The following is a 17,273-nucleotide window of genomic DNA, read 5'->3' as shown; positions in this document are numbered from 1 at the left end:
GGACTACAGCTCCCAGCATGCCTCGGGACGGAGCAGCCCACCTGACCCCGCGGGGACTCCGGAACGCCCCCCCGTGCCGTTCCTCTCCTCTCCCTGTGCCTGTGCCTCTCCCTCTTCCCAAACCGTTTTCCCGGAAACCCACAAAGGGAAACGGCAGAAAAACGCACCCCACGCCGTCTCGGGGAGGAAATACCTGCCCTGAGCAAGGCTGGAGGGGAGGCACCTGCCCGATGGCAAACTGGGAGCGGAGAAGAAGGCGAGGGGACACCCAGTGGGGCGGGGAGGGGGGGAAGGCTGAGCTGCCCGGGCACCAGCCCAGCGGTCGCAACAGCGCTGGGGGTTCTGTGCCCCCCAGTGGGGGTGGGACGGGCCTCTGTGGGCACAGAGCAGCCTGGCCCGTGGCTCCCCGCCCCGGTCTTGAGGCCAATGCTGGCACGGTGGCAGCAGCGCTCTGCCTGCCCTGCAGACCGGTGCCAGCCCCTGGCAGCTGCCCGTGTCCCACCCTGACCATGCCGTCTCCCTCCAGGTGCCCACACGGGCCCCAAGGGAGCCTTCAGACCGCCTCCCCGGCAATGCAGCTTGTGCTGACGGGCCTTCTTCAGTGCCCCGCATCTCTCGCTGTGGGAGCGAGCTCTCCCTTTCTGAGAAGAACTTTCTTCTTATTTCCAACCTGAACCTCCCCTGGCGAGCCCCGACAACCACCACCGTAAGACAACAGATGTTTTATTAAGACACACTAAGAAGAGGAGGGACGCAAAGGCAGTTGGCGGAGAGGGAGTCTTCTTCCTGAGAGGAGTCCATTCTCCCGTCCCTGTTGGCTTTCATGAGAGCTGCCAGGCGGGAGAACCTCCGTCCTCCTGATGTGCCCTCCAGGCTGTAGAGGTGCCCCAGTAAGGAGAGGCAGCGGGTCTGCTGAAGCATCCAGGCGAGCTTCTTCCTCCTGGCACACAAGAGAAACTGCTGAGCCCAGAGGCACGGCTGTAGAGCACCAAGTCAGGCTGGGCAGGGGAAAGTGGGGTGGCGGCTGAGACACGTCCGCCTCCTCAGAGGAAGGGAGCTGGTGCTGGAAGGGCTGCCGGCATGGAAGTGCGCAAATGAAGAAGTGCTGCCAGGGGCAGCCGACCGCTACAGAGGGTGTGCTGGCACTACGGGACTGGGGGGGGGGGGAAGTGATGCCAGGCACCAGCAGGAGAAGGACTATCGCAACTCTGCGCCTCCTCATCATCACGCTCCCCGCCCCGCACGCACACCTTAACCCAACCCCATCCCGTCCCTGGAGGTCACTCCAGACTGCCTTCCTTCCCTTGTTAAGCCCGTCCTCCCTGTTCACATCTCTCTGTTCCCAGGCACCCCTGGCCTCATCCGAAACGTGCCAGCAGGTGCATCCCTCGGCACAAGCTGCTTTCTACCCAAAGGCCCAGGGACCGCACAGGGGGGCAGCGTGAGGCTGCACTGCCCGCTGTTTGACTCACACGTCGTGCCTTAATGCCTCGGTCCTGCTAACGAGCTATGGGACAGCGTAGGTATGGCCTGAAGTCCAGGCAGGCCTGGGCCTGAATGCCTGGCACCAGAATACTCTTCCTTTCCCATGTGCTCCCTTCTGCTGCTTACCGAGCCTCTGGCGGAAGGGAGGGTGTTCTTCTGTTTGGGGCACAAAGAGCACCCTGAAACCTTTCCCACAGAGACTTGACAAAGGCTCCGGCGCGCGTCTGAGGGAATTGCTTTTTCAGAAGGCTCAGCGCCCGCCTGGTCGTTTTCTTGGCCAGCCTCACGCATCCTAGATTACAGCAGACCTGCACAGGAAGAGGGAGACGGGCAGACACGGACCGCTTTCCCAAGCCTCTCCTCCTGCAGAGGCTGCAGAAATGTACCAGGGGCTGCCTATAGCAGGGACGCCCCCTGCAAGAAGGGAAAGCATCCGGCTCCATCCTCCAGGACACCCCTCTGCGTCACCCTGCCGCTTTACCTCCCCTTTGAGGCTGAAGAAGGTCGCCTCCTCAAAGCAGTCTAACGCAGTTGCTGTCTTCTCCATGGAGTTCCTCAGGGCCTCCGCTTCGTTCAGCTTCATAAGGGCCTTTGAGCAAGCACACAGGCAGCAGGTGAGCATCGGTGCAGAGCCCCTGGCCAGCTCCGTCCTTCCCTCTTGCCTCCTGTGGCACCTGCCTTAGGAGGGCCCGTATCTCCCCACGCGATCCCTGCCCTAGCACAGTGCCCCGTGGGCTCGGAGCTCAGGCACCAAGGGAGCCTTCAGACCGCCTCCCAGGTAATGCAGCTTGTGCTGACGGGCCTGCTTGAGTGCCCCGTGTCTCTTGCTGCGGGAGAGGCAAAGCGCAGGAAACAGTCCGGCTCTGCCCCCGCTGTTTCTTTTGGGAGGCCCCTTAGCCGGCGTGTCCTGTTGCAGTGGACTCCAGGTGCGGTGCGTGCTGGCAAGCAGGGCCACTCACCATGTAGCTGTTGGAGACGTGCAGGTAGGCAGCCGCACACTCCAGCAGGTAATAGAAGGCTCGGGGAGCGTTGCCTATGGCCACATAGTGGCGAGCCAAAGGCACAAGCACTGATTCGATGATGGCTTCGCATTTGCAGGAACACTCGCCACCGTCCTTCTCTTCGGTCCTGCTGGGCTGCGCAGTTGTCCACTCGCCCGCTGGTGGAAACCGCTCTGACGCTCTGGTCAGCGGCAGGATGCCAGGAAAAGAAGAGAGCAAAGAGCGGATGAGCATCACCTGAGATGACCCTGCTCTCCCTACAGGTAGCAACAAAAGCCCAGTTTCCTGCTGTCTCATCCCAGCTCCCACCCCACAGCCAGCCTCCTCGTCCCAGAGCTGGAGTCCCAGCCAGCAGCCAAACGGCAGAGCTCCATCTGTCTGCTCTGGAGCTCGCTGGTTTCCACAATCATCAGAACCTTGTCTCCTCACCTCAACTCCTCCTCCGAGAAAGCCTGCTGCTGCTGCAGGGCATTTGCACTACCTGGGAAGAAGAGAGAGCGTGTCAAGGACCTCCCCACGTAGCCCGGGCTAAGAGCTGCGGGCTTGCAAGGCTCCTGCCGAGCAGACCCAGGGCACAAGAGCTGCGGTGATCATCCTCGTCCCCTGGCTCATCCCTGGCAAGCTGGGGCCCACCAGGTCCCCAGCACATGGGCCTGGGCTTCCAGAGGGAGGGGGCTCCGCAGCACGCACACAGCCTACCCTCAGGGGTGTGACTCCTGTCCTTCTTCAGCTGTTCTCCAGCGAGCACCAAGGCCTCCCAGCTGTGCCAGTCATCCTCGTCCGCAGAGCCCTGGCAGTTTTCCCCATCCTGGGGACTGGGGACGGCAAAGCGGTGGAAGGCCACAAAGTCCCCTCCGTGGCAGCTCCGGCATTTGTGCGCGTGCTTCTCCAGGAACGCAGCACGCTTGCGCTGCGCGTTGGCCCTCTGTCTCTCGGGCCACAGCTCGTAGGCTGCCTCCTGCAGCAGCGGGGCACAGAAGGCCAGGACGCCAGCCCGCCACTCTGTGGTCTCCTCGCTCATAGACGGCCTCTCCGCCCCTGCAAGGCAATGGATCGTGGCCTCAGACAGAGTGGTAGAGGCATTCTCAACAGCCGCTGGGAATTTCCCTCTGCGCAAAGCTGGTGGGGGAAGGCCCCTTTCAGCTACAGCGCTCCTGGGTCTACGTTACTGCCACCACTTACCGCTCCCTGCCTGCTGAGAGGTGGACGGCTCCTCTCTAGCATCTTGGACGTCTCTGGGCACCCCTGTGTCCTTCAGCCACTTAATGATGTTGTCGCTCACCAGCACGTCCAACAAGTAATTCATCTGCTGCCTGATGCAGGTGGGCAGGATGTGAGCCAGCAGCTGGGTGGTAAACACCGGCCCTGTGATGGCCGCAAACTTCAAAGCCATCTGCTTCTTCAGCGTGATCCGGTCCAGCTCAGCCAGCGCAATCTCTGTCAAGAAGAAGCAAAACGTCTCTCTCTTTTGTGTCCCAGAGCCTGAGCTTGGAGAGGCTGGACAGTTCCACCATCGGAAACAGGGTAGACTTTGGCCTCTCTTCCTCAAGATGGCACCTGCTGGGCAATCGCAGCCCAGGGGAATGTCTTCAGGATGGCTCCACTCCTCCGGCAACCACAGGCCACAAGGCCCAGGGATAAGAGAGACCCAGACAAGCGCTCCTCCACCAAGGATGGGGAGGGCACGATCCTGCGGGTACATGCGACCCGCGATGCGACCTAGCAGAGCTGAACTAGGCTGACGCCCAGCAGTGCACACAGAGAACAGAGAGCGCTTTCACCACCTCAGAGCTGGACTTGGAGCTCCCCGCAACTGCTGTGCGCCTCACAGGTAGGCTCACAGCTGGTCCACAGCCCGGAGGGGGACATCTGTGCCCTTAAGCACAGAGCTCTTTCTGCTCAGACCGGAGTCGCTTTCCTGGCACGGACCCCCCGGCTGAGCGGGTGACTCCACAGCATGCCGATGCCCAGCCCCTCTCTCATGTGCACCCCAGGAAAGGACCCCAGCACAGCCGCGAACTCAGCCGCTCACCTTTCAAGGTGGCCGGCAGCACGGTGGTCTCCAGGCTGACGTCTGGTCTGATGGTGCAGACCCTGCCGCTGTTATTCCCAGCACTGGAGCTTGAGGTGGCTGAGACGAGGTGTGAAGTCTCGACTGCAGAAGCTGGGGAGAGAGAGAGAGGGAGCGCATGAACAAGGTGGGGCAAGTCCAACCTGTCACGGTCGGGTGCGCTTCATGGCCCGCACCGAATGCGGTCAGTGAGCGGGGCAAACCGGTTTCCACTGCAGTGTTTTTGTTTGCATCGCCCTTGCAACTCTTTTTCCGCCTTCACACCAGCTGCCCAGCTGTACTGAATGAACGTCCCGCGACAGAACGCAGTAGTTGCTGCCTTTGACCGCGCTACCTCCCACAGCCAGGGAAATTGCTGGTGATAATCCAAAAAGCAAAGCCCATGCAGGCTGTCCCCAGGGCAACAGCACTCTGCTTGGCATTGCTCTTGCAATTAGTGCTCTTGCATTACTGCCAAGCTCCTCAGTTCCCAGCGCCTTTGCGGGCATTTATGGTTTTGGATTACAGTTTCCCAGGTCTGTCCCTCTCCTGCAGAAGGGCTTTCTTCTCAAGGGAGCTGGTGGCTTGCCAAGGTGACAGCAAGGTGTGCGGGAGCCCACACCTCAGCCAGATCAAGTTCTGTCCTGCTGCCAGATCGGACTCTGCCCAGACTCACTGGAGAGCCACAGGACACGGTCGTGCGGGGGGGAGGGAGGTGCAACAGCATCTAGCCAGTGCGCAACAAGAGTGCTTACCGATCAAGCCCTCCCAGTCGTCCTCTGCTTTTTTGTCCTGCCTCCCAGTGCGGAACAAGCGCATGTTGTTGCAACGCAGGCAGCGCAGCAGTTCCTCGCAGTAATATGGGATGCCAGAGCTTCTTTGGATCAGGAACCTGGGCAGGAGCAGAGCCAGCAGTGACCAACACCAGGGAAGTACGGTGCGACACAGTTCTGATGGGCGGGCGGCGAGTCACTCAGCCTCACAGGGTAACCAGCCTCTTCGTCACAGCTACGGCGCACTTCAGAAGGGGGCGGTCCTCCCACTGGCTTGGGCGTTTGGGACCCCCTGACCCTACACCGTTTGCTGGAGTCCGTGGGGAAATGGTCGTGGACAATGTCCAAAGCACAACGCAGCAAGCCTGACCTTCCGTGTCCTCAGGAGCCCAGATCTGCTCTGGCAGCTGGCTGGACCCCTGCTCCTGGGAATCCCTCCTGCAGCCTGGCCACATAGGTCAAAGCCTTTTGCACGCCTCAGCCACGCTAAGGCTTGGGCACCCACCTCCCTCTGCTCTCCTCTCTCCTCTTCTCTCCCCTTTCCTCCCTGCCTTGCCCTCCCTCCTCTGCAACAGCAAAGGGCTGTCACTGCCCGCGTGCTGCATCTTGGGAGCTGCCTATTCTTAGCTCCCGCCTGCTGTGGTGAGTCTTAAGGAGAAACCCAGGTCCTTGCTGGAGTCAAGGATGCTGCCAGAAGGCCCCGTGCTTCCTTTCCTGCGGGGCGACTTCCTTCCGTGGGCGGCGTAGGTCCAGCCCCTCCGGAAGAACTCCCTGGCCTGCAACATACCTTGCTAGATCCCTGGGGATGCTGACCACTCCAAGGTCCTGGCAGGCTTTCTGCACCACAGCTGCAGGTTTCAGCTCTTCCAGATGAAGACAGCTGATTCTCTGGGACATTGTGCTCACAGACATTGTGCTGCAGCTTTGAAAAAGCTCTCCGTTCTCTCGTGGCCAGGAGCTAAGCTCATGACCATGAAGAGCGTGACGCTTTGGAGCACGGGCCACATGATAATCCAGGAGGCAGGGTCGATGAAGTGGGCGTTGTCGATGACAAATATGCCGAATTCTCCTCCAAGGGTCTGAAAAAAGCAGACGGTTCTGTGTGGGGTCTGGTGGATTCTCAAGCGTCTTCTAGGGGAGGAAATGTAGCCCCTCTCTCCGGAGACGGAGAATACTCAGAAGTCTCTCCCCAGCCGCTTCCCTCTTCAGAAGCTTACTGGCTGTTCATTTCTGCGAGACTTTAAGGTCTCCTCAAGCACCACTTGCCCTTCTGAAGGAGGGAACTTGGGCAAAGGAACGCAGAAGGCGTCAATCCTCCTCCAGGGCACATACCCTCCAACTTAACAGGAGGCGAGCTACTAGGCATATGGGGAGGGCTCGAGAGGGGCTTCTGGGAGGAGGGGCTCCTGGGCCCTGAAGGGCGATGACCCTGGCACATCGTCCTGCTGCCCACTCAGGCCGCTCTGATGTGGAGCCTGCAGCGGGCAGGGTTGTTTTCTTTCTCTGACCCAGGTGGAAGGAGGAACGCTCACCTTCTGTAGCACTTGCATACAAGTCAGGTGCAACTCCCTTTTCCTTGGAGTGTCATGCATCTTGCGAATCTTGTCCGGGACGGCAAACTGGACGGGAAAGCAGAGTCAGAAAGAAACATCATCCTGGGACCAGGCATGCCTATCCACCAAGCTCGACGGCAGAACAAAGCGCCTCTGCTTTTGCATGAGGTCAGCACGAGCCTCTCTTCACTGGCCTTTCCAGGGTGCTGACCAAGACACCTGGCTCATGCGCAGGACATGAAGTCACCACAGACAGGGAGCCTCCCCGGACCCAGGAATCAGAACGCGGTGCCATGAGCCCCGCGGCTCCCAGCCCGGAGCTAAGCCTGCCCAGCGGAACACCCAGACAACAACCAGACTACCTCAGGAGGCAGTCTCACCCTCTCGCTCCCACCTTGACGAGGAGAATGTCATTGAGGAGGCAATATCTGCTCTCTTCTATCGCCCCTTGGAGCTTGGCCTGCAGGGTGCGCTGCCTGTCCTCGCACGTTTCACCCGCCTGCAGGCCCAGAGCCCTGGCCACCAGCATACGGATGGCAGAGAAGGGCTGCCTCACGTTGGCCTCGGTCAGTTCCACGGTGACAACCCTGCGGTGCAAAAGCAAAAGGCACCTGAGCTGCAGAAAAGGCCCCCAGTAGCCCACGCCTGCCAAGACAGGAGAGCTAGAGATTCACGCCGCCTGGTTCTTACTGCAAAGGAACGCAGGGTGCGCAGTCCCGGGGGTGGGGGAGGAGGGCCAGGCACAGGGCAGAGGCATCGCAGTCTTCCACGAACGTCAGGCCAGAGGCCAGAGGCCTCGCCAGAGGCCAAAACCAAAGAAAACCCAGATGGGGCAAAGAAGCCGGGGTGTGCTGTAGGCTAGTAGACTGCTTTGCCACCCTGGACAAGCAAAAGAAGCCTCTTGGAAAGGAGGACCTGTGTCACTTAGTGGCTCAGGACACCAAGCATCTGGCACCTTTGGCTCAAGTCTTTTGATAGTTTTCAAGAGACAGCAACGTTAACATTCAAAAGGTCCTCCAACCATGGCCCAGAGGGACACCTGAGAACTGAGCAGGCAGACAGGAGGAAGAGTGGCCCAGTGGCCCACCTTTCCCCAGGGCGACATGACTGACCCAAAGCTTCCTGCGCAGAAGGAGCTGGGAAAAAATTCCTCCTTGCGTCAGAATGACCTCTGCCGTAGCCTTGCACGTAGTGGAGCAAGCACAGCGCAGGGAGCCCAGCGGAAAGCCGCTTGGACAAAGCCTGCACGGCTAGCGTGCGTCTCCAAAGCCAGGACAACCTTCCCCACCCCACTGGCATCACTCCCGGCTCTCTTAGCAGCAGGAGACAGAAAGGCAGAGAGGTACAAAGCAGACCCGTGCCAGGCCTTTGAATCTTCCTGGCCACGGGGAAGGGATGTCTGCGGGAGACCAGGCTGGTCTCTTGCTGCACAGCTCCTCTTTGCCGGCCAAGGTTGCACCCTTGGGGTCCCTGTGCCCCCATCCAGATGGCTCGGAAGACACTCACCACTTCTCGGCGATTCCCACATATTGATAGATATGGCCGGGATTGGTAACGCCTTTCAGCTTTGTCTCCGGCAACTCCTTGAAGAAGCAACCGGGCAGGCGAGAGGCTGCGGAGGTGGCTTCATCACAGGACACCAGCCTAGGGTAGTGCACCATCAAGCGTGCAGCCAAGTTCACCTTATGGCCAATCACTGCCACAGAGAGAGAACACGTTGACATGGTTAGGAAAGCGGCCTTGCCCCACCCTTCAAGGCCAAGGGCTACTTCCCCTTGTTGTCCATAGGTGCATGCCCAGTGGACTGCACCAATAAGCACACAGAGCTGAAATCCACACGAAGGTCTTTTAATTAAATAACTAATTATATAACTCTGCAGAGTCAGGTGCTTGGCGATCTTTTGCAAAGCCAGCACACTTCAGACTTGAATCACCGTTATTTATACACAGCAAACTTGTGAAAGCTATCTCTTTGGCTACTTTTGATTGGCTATTACAGCTCACCTAACTTATGTCTACGGAGTTTGCACATTACAGAGGAAGAGCGGGGGAGGAGGGGACACCAAATCCCACATCAGCATACATTAGCATTTTGATGGGTATGTTTTTTAATATGTTTATGACCCTTAATGAGCAAAAGGTTACTATAGGTCAGTCTGGAGCTGTTGTTCTCCTTCTTGTTTTTACCTTTTATCCCATATCTTCCTTGCTTCTGCTAGCTCAAGGCTGCCTGTCTCTCTGCTCCCTTATTTTCTCAGCTAAAAGACTATACGAGCTATAGAAAAGACTACACAAGCTGCGGGCCTCCCTATATTCCTCAAGGTTTCCTTGTGTTTTTTTTTTCCCCAGCTTTGGGACTACACCCTCAGGCACAGGTCAACCCAGCGGCAGGGCAAGCGGACCCAGCGGGAACCACAAGTCTCTGAGCCCATTCTCCCACCTCAGGTGGAGACCGGTGCCATCTGGGCCGCCACCGGCAGCCTGTGGCATATGTGCTTGCCCCAGCCTGCCCGTCTCTTCATGACTGACATCCTTAAGCGCACCCACGCCAGCCTCCCACTCTTCAGACTAAGGTGCGGTACCTGTATGTTCGGCCCTCTCAGGGTGGCCACAGAGGCCGCAGAACACCGTCCCGCTGGTGACCCCGACGGACACTGCCCTGGCACACGGGGAGAGAAGCGCAAAGTCAGTGGCGCCCCAGGCGCAGACCTGCTCGCCCCGCTCCGCCCCTTCCCACATCTCCCCTTGGCGCCAGCCAGGGCCACCTGCTGTCCCACAGCCAGTGCGTGTCTTGGGGACTTGGAGAGCTCGGGGCGCAACACACCCCGCTCACAAGGGACACGGGGAGGGCGCACGCAAGATGGCTTGGACCCTTCCCCTGAGGCACGATGGCTGCGACCTGCAGCCGGCCACAGCCCCTCTCATTAGTGGAGGAAAGCAGGTGCTGCCCACAGAGCACCTACAATGCCAGCGGCTTGAGATCACGGGGCTGGGCCCGAGCCCTGTTCCTGGCCCTGTTGCCCAGAGGGGCCTGCCTCTGGCACCAAGGAGCCTCGTGCCCTGGTGAGGGCTCGCTCCAGCACCACGACTGGCAGGCTCTGCTTGGAGGGCCTGCGCCTGGCTGCCCTGAGCTAAGCCCAGGGGCCGCCTGCTGCCTCTCAGGGTGCTGCCTCAATCCTGCCAGGGACAAAGGAGGCCAAGCCAGGAGGCCACGTCTCTTGCTGGTCAGCCCCCTTGCGCTGTCCCAGGCAGCACGCACGCCCTGCAACGCTGCCACACACTCACTCAAGTTTCCTCAGCGACGCGGAGCACATGCTGACGATCTGAAGAGCGCTTTCCAAGGCATGGATGCTCTCGTGCTGCAGCTTTGCTCCAGACAGTCCCAACACACAGAGGAACGTGCAGCCCTGCAGAGGACGGATGCAACACATCTGGTTACAGTGCCCATGGCCAGCAGCTAATGTCGTTCCGCTGCAGTCGCCAGGGAGACCAGCACAGCTGCAGGTCAACACAAAGCCACAGAGGACTGATCCCACCGGCAAGGCAGAGCTGCTTCTCAGTCCCTCTCCACTAAACAGACAAGGGCCACCCTCTGGGGGTGGGGTTGCTCCCCCACGCTCACCTTATCAAACAGGAGGCTTTTGTTGATTTCGCCCTTGTGAGGACTGAGGATTGCTGAAATGATCCTGTTGGCATTAGAGAGGCCCCTCCTAAGATCCAGTAAGCTGGCCTCTGCAGAAAACTGCAGCTGGACAAAGAGGCTGGTGACTGGCCGTAGCTCAGACCACAGGTGCAGCGGCACATCCTCATCCATCTGGAAGGGAAGAGCACGACAGCTTCGCCAGCCTGTTCTCCCGGGGGTTCCTCTGGGCCCGTGCCATGTACCAAGGGAGAGCAGGCGTGCTCGCAATACCAGGTACTACTGGAGGAAGGGTAAGTCCTCTGCTCGGTGCCAATCGCAGGCCAGCCCGCGGCAGGCAGGTCATAGCACAGTCATAGCACAAACGACAAAGGAGGGGAATGTTCCAGCAACACCCCATCTTGTGACAAGTACGGCCGCGAGGGGCGACCCTCTGGCACGTCCCAGGGACTTGAGCAGACTCGCCCGCTTGTCCTCGCCTCGTGCCCACAGCACGTCCAGAACAAGAGTCGTGGAAAAGGCAGAGGGAAGGCCACCTCCCGCCACCCGCGCCTCTTTGAGGAGCAGCACAAAACGGGCAGTTTCCTGGCACATGCAGCACCACTAGCCCTGGCGTCAGTTCCCCTGGGTTCTCGCCTCAGGCTGCTTTTCCTTTCGTTTGTCTGTTTTCACGAGAGCTCCACCCCTGCAATGCACACCTTCTTCTGCCCTCCCAAAATGCAGCCTCCAGCAGCGGTGGCCTTACCTTCCTGAGAGCGGCTGCCGGTATGTGCTTCTTCAGCCTTGCTGCCACTTTTCGATCACTGGACATGATAAGAGCTGGCCTTCGGTGCCCTAAGGGAAGCAAACGCAGGCCTTCACTGGCAGGACGGGACTAGAAGGGGGCTGAAAGACGGGGCTGGCGCTGGGCAAAGCAGAGCAGAGATTCTTTGGTGTTTCCTCCTGCTCCCCTCTGCAGCTGCTCGGCCGGAGCCGTCCCCTGGCAGGAGGGGGCGGCAGCGACAGCCTCAGCTGAAGCACAGGAGGGCCAAAGGCACGAACGTTGACTGAAAGGTGGAAGAGGGCAGAGGGAGTTCCTCCCTGGAACTCTGAAGCAGGCAGGCCCCATTTTTCCCGCCAGTCCCAGAACACGGTGAAGCAGGGACTCACTTATCCTTTCCAAATGCCGCATCTTCGCGTGTTGGTCAAAGCGGCCTGCAGCATCTTGGCGTTCCGATCCAGACCTGTGCTCCATCCTCAGAACCTGCAGACACGCAGAAGGAAAGTACTGCCACTGGCCGCCCCAAGGAGCCCCAGGAGACACAGCCGGCCCCTCCACTCTCACTTTCCAGAGAAGGGCAGAAGCTCTTGGTGCAGCAAGCCCACTTCTCTGGATTTTCAGCTGGGACAGAAGTGCCTCCTCAGAAGGACCAGAGCCACGCAGGCATCACCCAAGCATGCCCCAGCTCTCAAGGACAGCTGCGGCGACCCACGGGGGACATTGCTGGTGGGGCCCAGACCCTTCCCGTGCTTCCCTCGGCCCCTCACGCCAAGCAAACACAACCCAGAGTTACCCCTGAGGTGGAAGGGCAACTGCTTCAGCTCTCCACCAACCCTTACGGCTACAACTCTCTCCACGTCCAGCGCCTCAGCCTTCTAGCACCTGCCTCCTTCCCTTCCGGGTGCGGGTCTTCAGAAAGGCTCTAGAGGCCAACCCGTCCACCTACCTTCAGAGACCGTTTGCCACCAAGAAGCTTGGTCTGGATCTGTTCCTGCTCACACAGCTCCCAGCAGGTGGGTGAGAGGATCACTTCACTTTTAACCGCAAGGTTTTGGGCCTCCATAACTTCATCCAGGGCCTGGCTGCAGATGAAGTAATGCTGCTCCCTGTCTCCGGCAGTCAGTAAGGTCATTTGCCCTGCGGAGATCCCTGGGGAGAGAGCGAGAAGAAGCACTGACACCGGGGAGCTTTTGACCTCTATGGCCCCCCAGCACCTCAGCTGGCCAGCAGCTCAGCTGAAACCCAGCCTGGAGACGGGCATTAGGGAGGGGGGAGGAGTAATGGTTTTAGACTAAAAAGAAGGAGATTTACATTAGATATTCTACTGTAAATTAGAATTGGTGTCTGCAAAGACACCAAAGAAGTCGACGCTGACAATGTGTTGGCACTGCCGGGCATCTCACCCTGCTGCCTGTGCCACCAGCCCAGCAGAACAGCAGGTTTGATCAGTGCCTGCTCTTTTTGATGGCACGCAGGTTGTAGCTGTCTGCTTGAGGAAAGATGGGAGGCTCTCAGATAGTGGGGAAGGGTGGAGCTTGAGGTGAAGATGAGGTGAAGAGGTGGAACAAAAGCAAGCAGGGAGACACAGGTGATGTAAGGAAGGCTGCAGTCCGCTGCTGTCGCCTGCTCATTTGCGACAATCCTTCTCAGCAACACCAACCCTTGGCTGCTTGGCTGCCGGAACATGAGGCAGCTTCCCAGAGCCGACGCGTGCCTTACCCAAGCGGCAGGCAGGGCAAAAGTGCCTGTGCAGGGACTCGGTGTGGAATGCTGGCAGGGGAGGCTTTCCATTGGCGCTGGCCCCTGCAGAGGTGCCGGCCTTGCTCTGGAGGCAAGAAGCAGCCAGCAGCACTGGAGAGTGCCAGGGCTGTGCACGTGGCACAGCTGACCCAGCAGCGCCCATACCTATCTTCAGCTGGAGCTTCACACCCACGTGCGTGTCACGAGTGCCATGCTTCTTCTGGATTTGCTGGCAACACTGCAGCACCAGGCCGATGGTCTGAGGCAGCTGAGCTTCCGATGCTCTCCACAGCACCAGCACAGCATCCCCTGGGGAAAGGGAGGGGAAGGTGAAGGCTCTCCTGAGGGACAGCAGCAAGCGGCCAGCCGGCGTGCAGAGGAAGATGGGCTTGTGGGAGGGCATCCTCCTGAGGGACGGCACCCTGGCCACAGGGACCCCTCCCCTCTGCCGGGCCAGCCACAGCACCAGCCAGGGCGGCAGAGGAAGAGGGTGGGTGGCGGGGGGACCCTCTGCCCGGCACTCCTCCGCAGCTGCAGCGGCCAGAGAGCTGCTCCATCACGCCAGAGCACAGAGCAAGCGGCTCCCGCGGGAAACACTGCACAGCAGCAGGACACGGAGGCAGCCTCCTCCTAAGGACACACCTCCAAACTTCAGGATGTCTCCTCCAAAATCCAGCACATCTGCGGAGAAAGAGAAGGGAAGGCAGAGTTATGGGGGTGCCTTCTTCTGGAAGCCGTGGGGCAAGCCACTGTGGCCACAGCCCTGGCCCCTGCACAGCGAGCTGGGAGGCAGTGCCGTGGGATGCTACACAAGCACAGTACGCTGCAAGCTGGAAGGCACCTCTGGAGATTATCTGCTCCAGTCCCGCACCCCCGTCTCCACTCAAGCCGAGCCACCCAGAGCCACCTGCCTGGGGCCACGTCCAGATGCCTGGTGAAGATCTCTGAGCGGGGACACTTGCAAATGCTGCCAAAGTGGTGGCCACCACATGCTCACGGTCAGAGACATCCCCCAGGATAAGGGGCTCATGAGGGCCACACACAGATGTCAGTGCCAGCATCCCTAGGTCACTGGCACGCTGGCACTCACTGGATGCCCCCAGCCTGCCCGGGGTCCTAATGGCACCAAAGCGGTGTTCCATCGTGGAACTGGAACTGTCTCTCTGCAAGCACAGAGGCAGATGCTGAGAAAGAGGGTGTCCCCTTGCTCATGCAATCAGAGAACGATCTAGGTTGGAAAAGGCCTTCGAGATCATCAAGTCCGACCATCCACCTGGCCTACTGAGTCCCCAGCACTAAACCATGTACCTTAGTGCCATGTCCACGCATCTCTTAAATAGCTGCAGGGACTGGGACTCCATCACTTAACTGGGCAGGCTGTTCCAATGCTCGACCACACCCTCCATGAAGAAATTCTTCCTAATACCCGACCCAAGCACAACCTGCCCCAAATTGAGACCCTCTCCTAATGGCCTATCTCTTCTCACCTGAGAAAAGAGACCGACTGCCTCCGCGCTGCAGCCTCCTTGCAAGGAGGTGGAAAGCGCAGTGAGGTCTCCCCTCAGCCTCCTCTTCTCCAGACTAAACAACCACAATGCCCTCAGCCGCTCCTCGTAACTCCTGTTTTCTAGTCCCTTCACCGGCTTTGATGCTCTTCTCTGTACACACGCAAGCGACTCAAACATCCTTCTTGCGGTCGGGGCCCCAAACTGAACGCAGTATTCGAGGTGCGGGCTCACCGCTGCCGTGTCCAAGAGCTATCACTTCCCTAGCCCTGCTGGCCACACTAGTTCTCATGCAGGCCGGGATGCCATCGGCCTTTCTAGACACCCGCGCACGCTGCTGGCACATGTTCAGCTGGCCGCCGACCAGCAACCCCACATCCTTTTCTACTGGGCACATTTCCAGCCACCCTTCCCCAGGCCTATGCGGCTGCATTAGGTTGCTGTGAGCCAAGCACAGGACCCAGCACTTAGCCTTGTTCAGTGGCACGTGGCTGGACTTGGCCCAGCCCACCTCGGCAAAGCCTTCCCACCCTCAAGCCAGTCAACCATCGTGCCTAACTTGGAATCGTCTGCAAACTTACTGATGGAGGGTGCATTCAATCCCCTCCTCCCTCCTGGTCACTGATGAAAATGTTAAACAAAAAAGGCCCTGGTACAGAGCCCTGGAGAATGCCACTGGTGTCCAGCCACCAACTGGATTGAACCTGGATTGAATGCCACTTGCTAGGACTCTTTGAGCCCAGCCATCCAGCCACTTCTTTACTCAGCAAACAGTACATACGCCCAGGCAGCATATATATGAGCAGCCAGTTTCTCCGGGAGAATACTGTGGGCAGCGGTATGAAACGCTTTATAAAAAGCCAGGCAGACAACGTCCAGAGCCTCTCCCTCCTCTACTAAGCGGGTCACCTTGTCATAGTTGATCAGGGTAGTCAGGAGGGACCGAGCCTTCAAAACCCCATGCCGGCTGCTTCTGATCCCTCCATTGGAGGCACACGCACGTGCCGTGTCACAGCACTCAGGATCACCTGCTCCGTAACCTGCCCTGATACCGACGTCAGACTGACAGGTCTGTAATTCCCTGGAAAGTCCTTCCAGCCCTTCCTGTCGCCTGGAGGCACGTCTGCCAGCCTCCAGTCCGCTGGGCCTCCCTGGTCACAGTGGGCAGCAGAAGAGACCTGCTGCGCTCCTGCCTCGCCACGGCAGCCCCACGGCTCCCACTGTCCCCCCAGGCCGCAGTGAGCTCCACAGCCCTTCCAAGGAGGCAGGAGCAGGCGGAGCAGCAAGGCTGCCTCTGCCCTCGGCAAGCAGCCTCAGGGCACGATGTCCAACAGCCTGGCAGCATGGCTCTTACCCTCCAAAACGTCACACTTGTAGTCATTGAGCGTTTGCGCCAGCTCGTCAGCACCTCTGTCTGCGCCGCTCTGCTGGACGCACTTCTCTGAAAACGCAGTGAAACCTGCAGGAAGGACACACAGAGATCAGGACATGTCTACGTGGGCCAAAGGACCTGGCAGCCAGTCCCGTTCTGCCAAGCCCAAGCGCCCGTCAGTCGCTGCATCGCAAGAGAAGCCAACCCATGCTCTCTTTAGCCATCACGGCAGGAGTCCTCAACGGTGCCAAGATAGCTGTGCCATCTACGGGCCAGGGCTCCCGAGGGCCTGGTGTGCCCCAATGGCTCGTTTCTGTGGAGGCTCCACCGTGCCCAGCCCACCTGCAAAATCCGCTAAGAACAGCACTTCCACGATAACCTTGGGGACCAAGTTGTCCCAGATGAAGTCCTCAGAAAGACGGAGATCGGGGAGGAGCACAGCTCTTTTCCCCAGCTCAGAGTACAGGTATTTCCTCTCCCAGGCAGATGCCATGATCAGCGCCCTGTGGTACCGGGGGCAAGTGCCCCCATGGTACCGCCCTGCGGTACCTTGCAAGAAGCAAGTGCAGAGCACCCTCCTCCCCCTCTTCTTCTACCTGCATGACTAGAACCAGTGTGTGGCTCAGGTGGGGATTTAAGGTGGGGCTGGCAAAGAGCCACAGGAGGGAAGCATTTGCTGGTGGCAGCTGGGGCCATGGCTGTGCTCTGCTCCATTCTCCCTCGTCTCTCGTCCAGGTGCCATGGGTCATGCAGATCATCCATGACTGCCTGGTGTCGGTCAGCAAGGAGTCACTCCTGGACAGCCTGAACAGGACCCTTTTCCAGATCACCTCCTTGGACCCCGAGCATGCGGTCCAGGGCCTGCTGGAGGCCTTCCCGTGGTGCGATGGGTATGGGGCCCACCCATCCACCTCTGGCACAGCTCAGGACGCCCAGGGCCGGCACAGGCCGAGGGGCGGTGGCTGGGGTGGCCCCACCGACAGCATGCTTTGTCTCTGCAGGGTTGCCACGGCCATGTGGCAGACGATGGTCTCCGAGCCCCGCGTTGCAGAGGACGTGCTGAGAAGCCTGCTGATGCAACACACAGGGCCTGAGCACGATGGCTTCGGCCCACAGCACAGCTGCGTCCGCTCCTGGGCTGTGAGTTCCTGGAGCAGGCCTCGCTCACCCCCAGCGGGGCTGCACTCCCCTCCCCGTCCCCTCCTCCACTCTTCCCCTGTTCCCGAACGACAGCCTCCCCTGGGGCTCCCCAGTCAGGAGGCCCGGGAGCCAGAGCCCAGCAGGGCCACGTGCACTGCTGGGGCCCCACTGCGCACAGGCACGGAGCCCGCCCCGGCGCTGCCACTCTCCGTCCTCCTCCCTCCCCACCTGCTCCTGCCTTGCTGGGCAGCCCG

At 59.7% G+C, this 17,273-nt stretch overlaps 1 protein-coding gene across 1 annotated transcript; it reads right to left on the bottom strand.

Moving 5' to 3' along the window:
- Window positions 1-1,553: 1,553 nt before the first annotated feature.
- On the bottom strand, window positions 1,554-16,372 carry LOC308186671 (adenylate cyclase type 10-like; the record flags this gene model as incomplete). The annotated part of the gene is given in 23 exon segments (XM_080608791.1): window positions 1,554-1,793; window positions 1,967-2,074; window positions 2,445-2,667; window positions 2,916-2,967; window positions 3,186-3,524; window positions 3,669-3,923; window positions 4,519-4,650; window positions 5,292-5,428; window positions 6,097-6,224; window positions 6,227-6,388; window positions 6,842-6,928; window positions 7,257-7,449; window positions 8,369-8,558; window positions 9,445-9,521; window positions 10,148-10,269; window positions 10,485-10,676; window positions 11,248-11,336; window positions 11,652-11,745; window positions 12,209-12,411; window positions 13,168-13,311; window positions 13,645-13,683; window positions 15,862-15,966; window positions 16,222-16,372. Coding segments are annotated over 23 exon segments (3,408 nt in total). The 3' UTR covers window positions 1,554-1,607.
- Window positions 16,373-17,273: the final 901 nt, after the last annotated feature.

This window comes from Anser brachyrhynchus (genome assembly GCF_964034855.1).
Source record: "Anser brachyrhynchus genome assembly, contig: SCAFFOLD_120, whole genome shotgun sequence".
Classification (NCBI taxonomy): Eukaryota; Metazoa; Chordata; class Aves; order Anseriformes; family Anatidae; genus Anser; species Anser brachyrhynchus.
The sequence above is the reverse complement of the archived record's forward strand: the minus strand, read 5'-3'. Positions and strand labels throughout refer to the sequence as shown.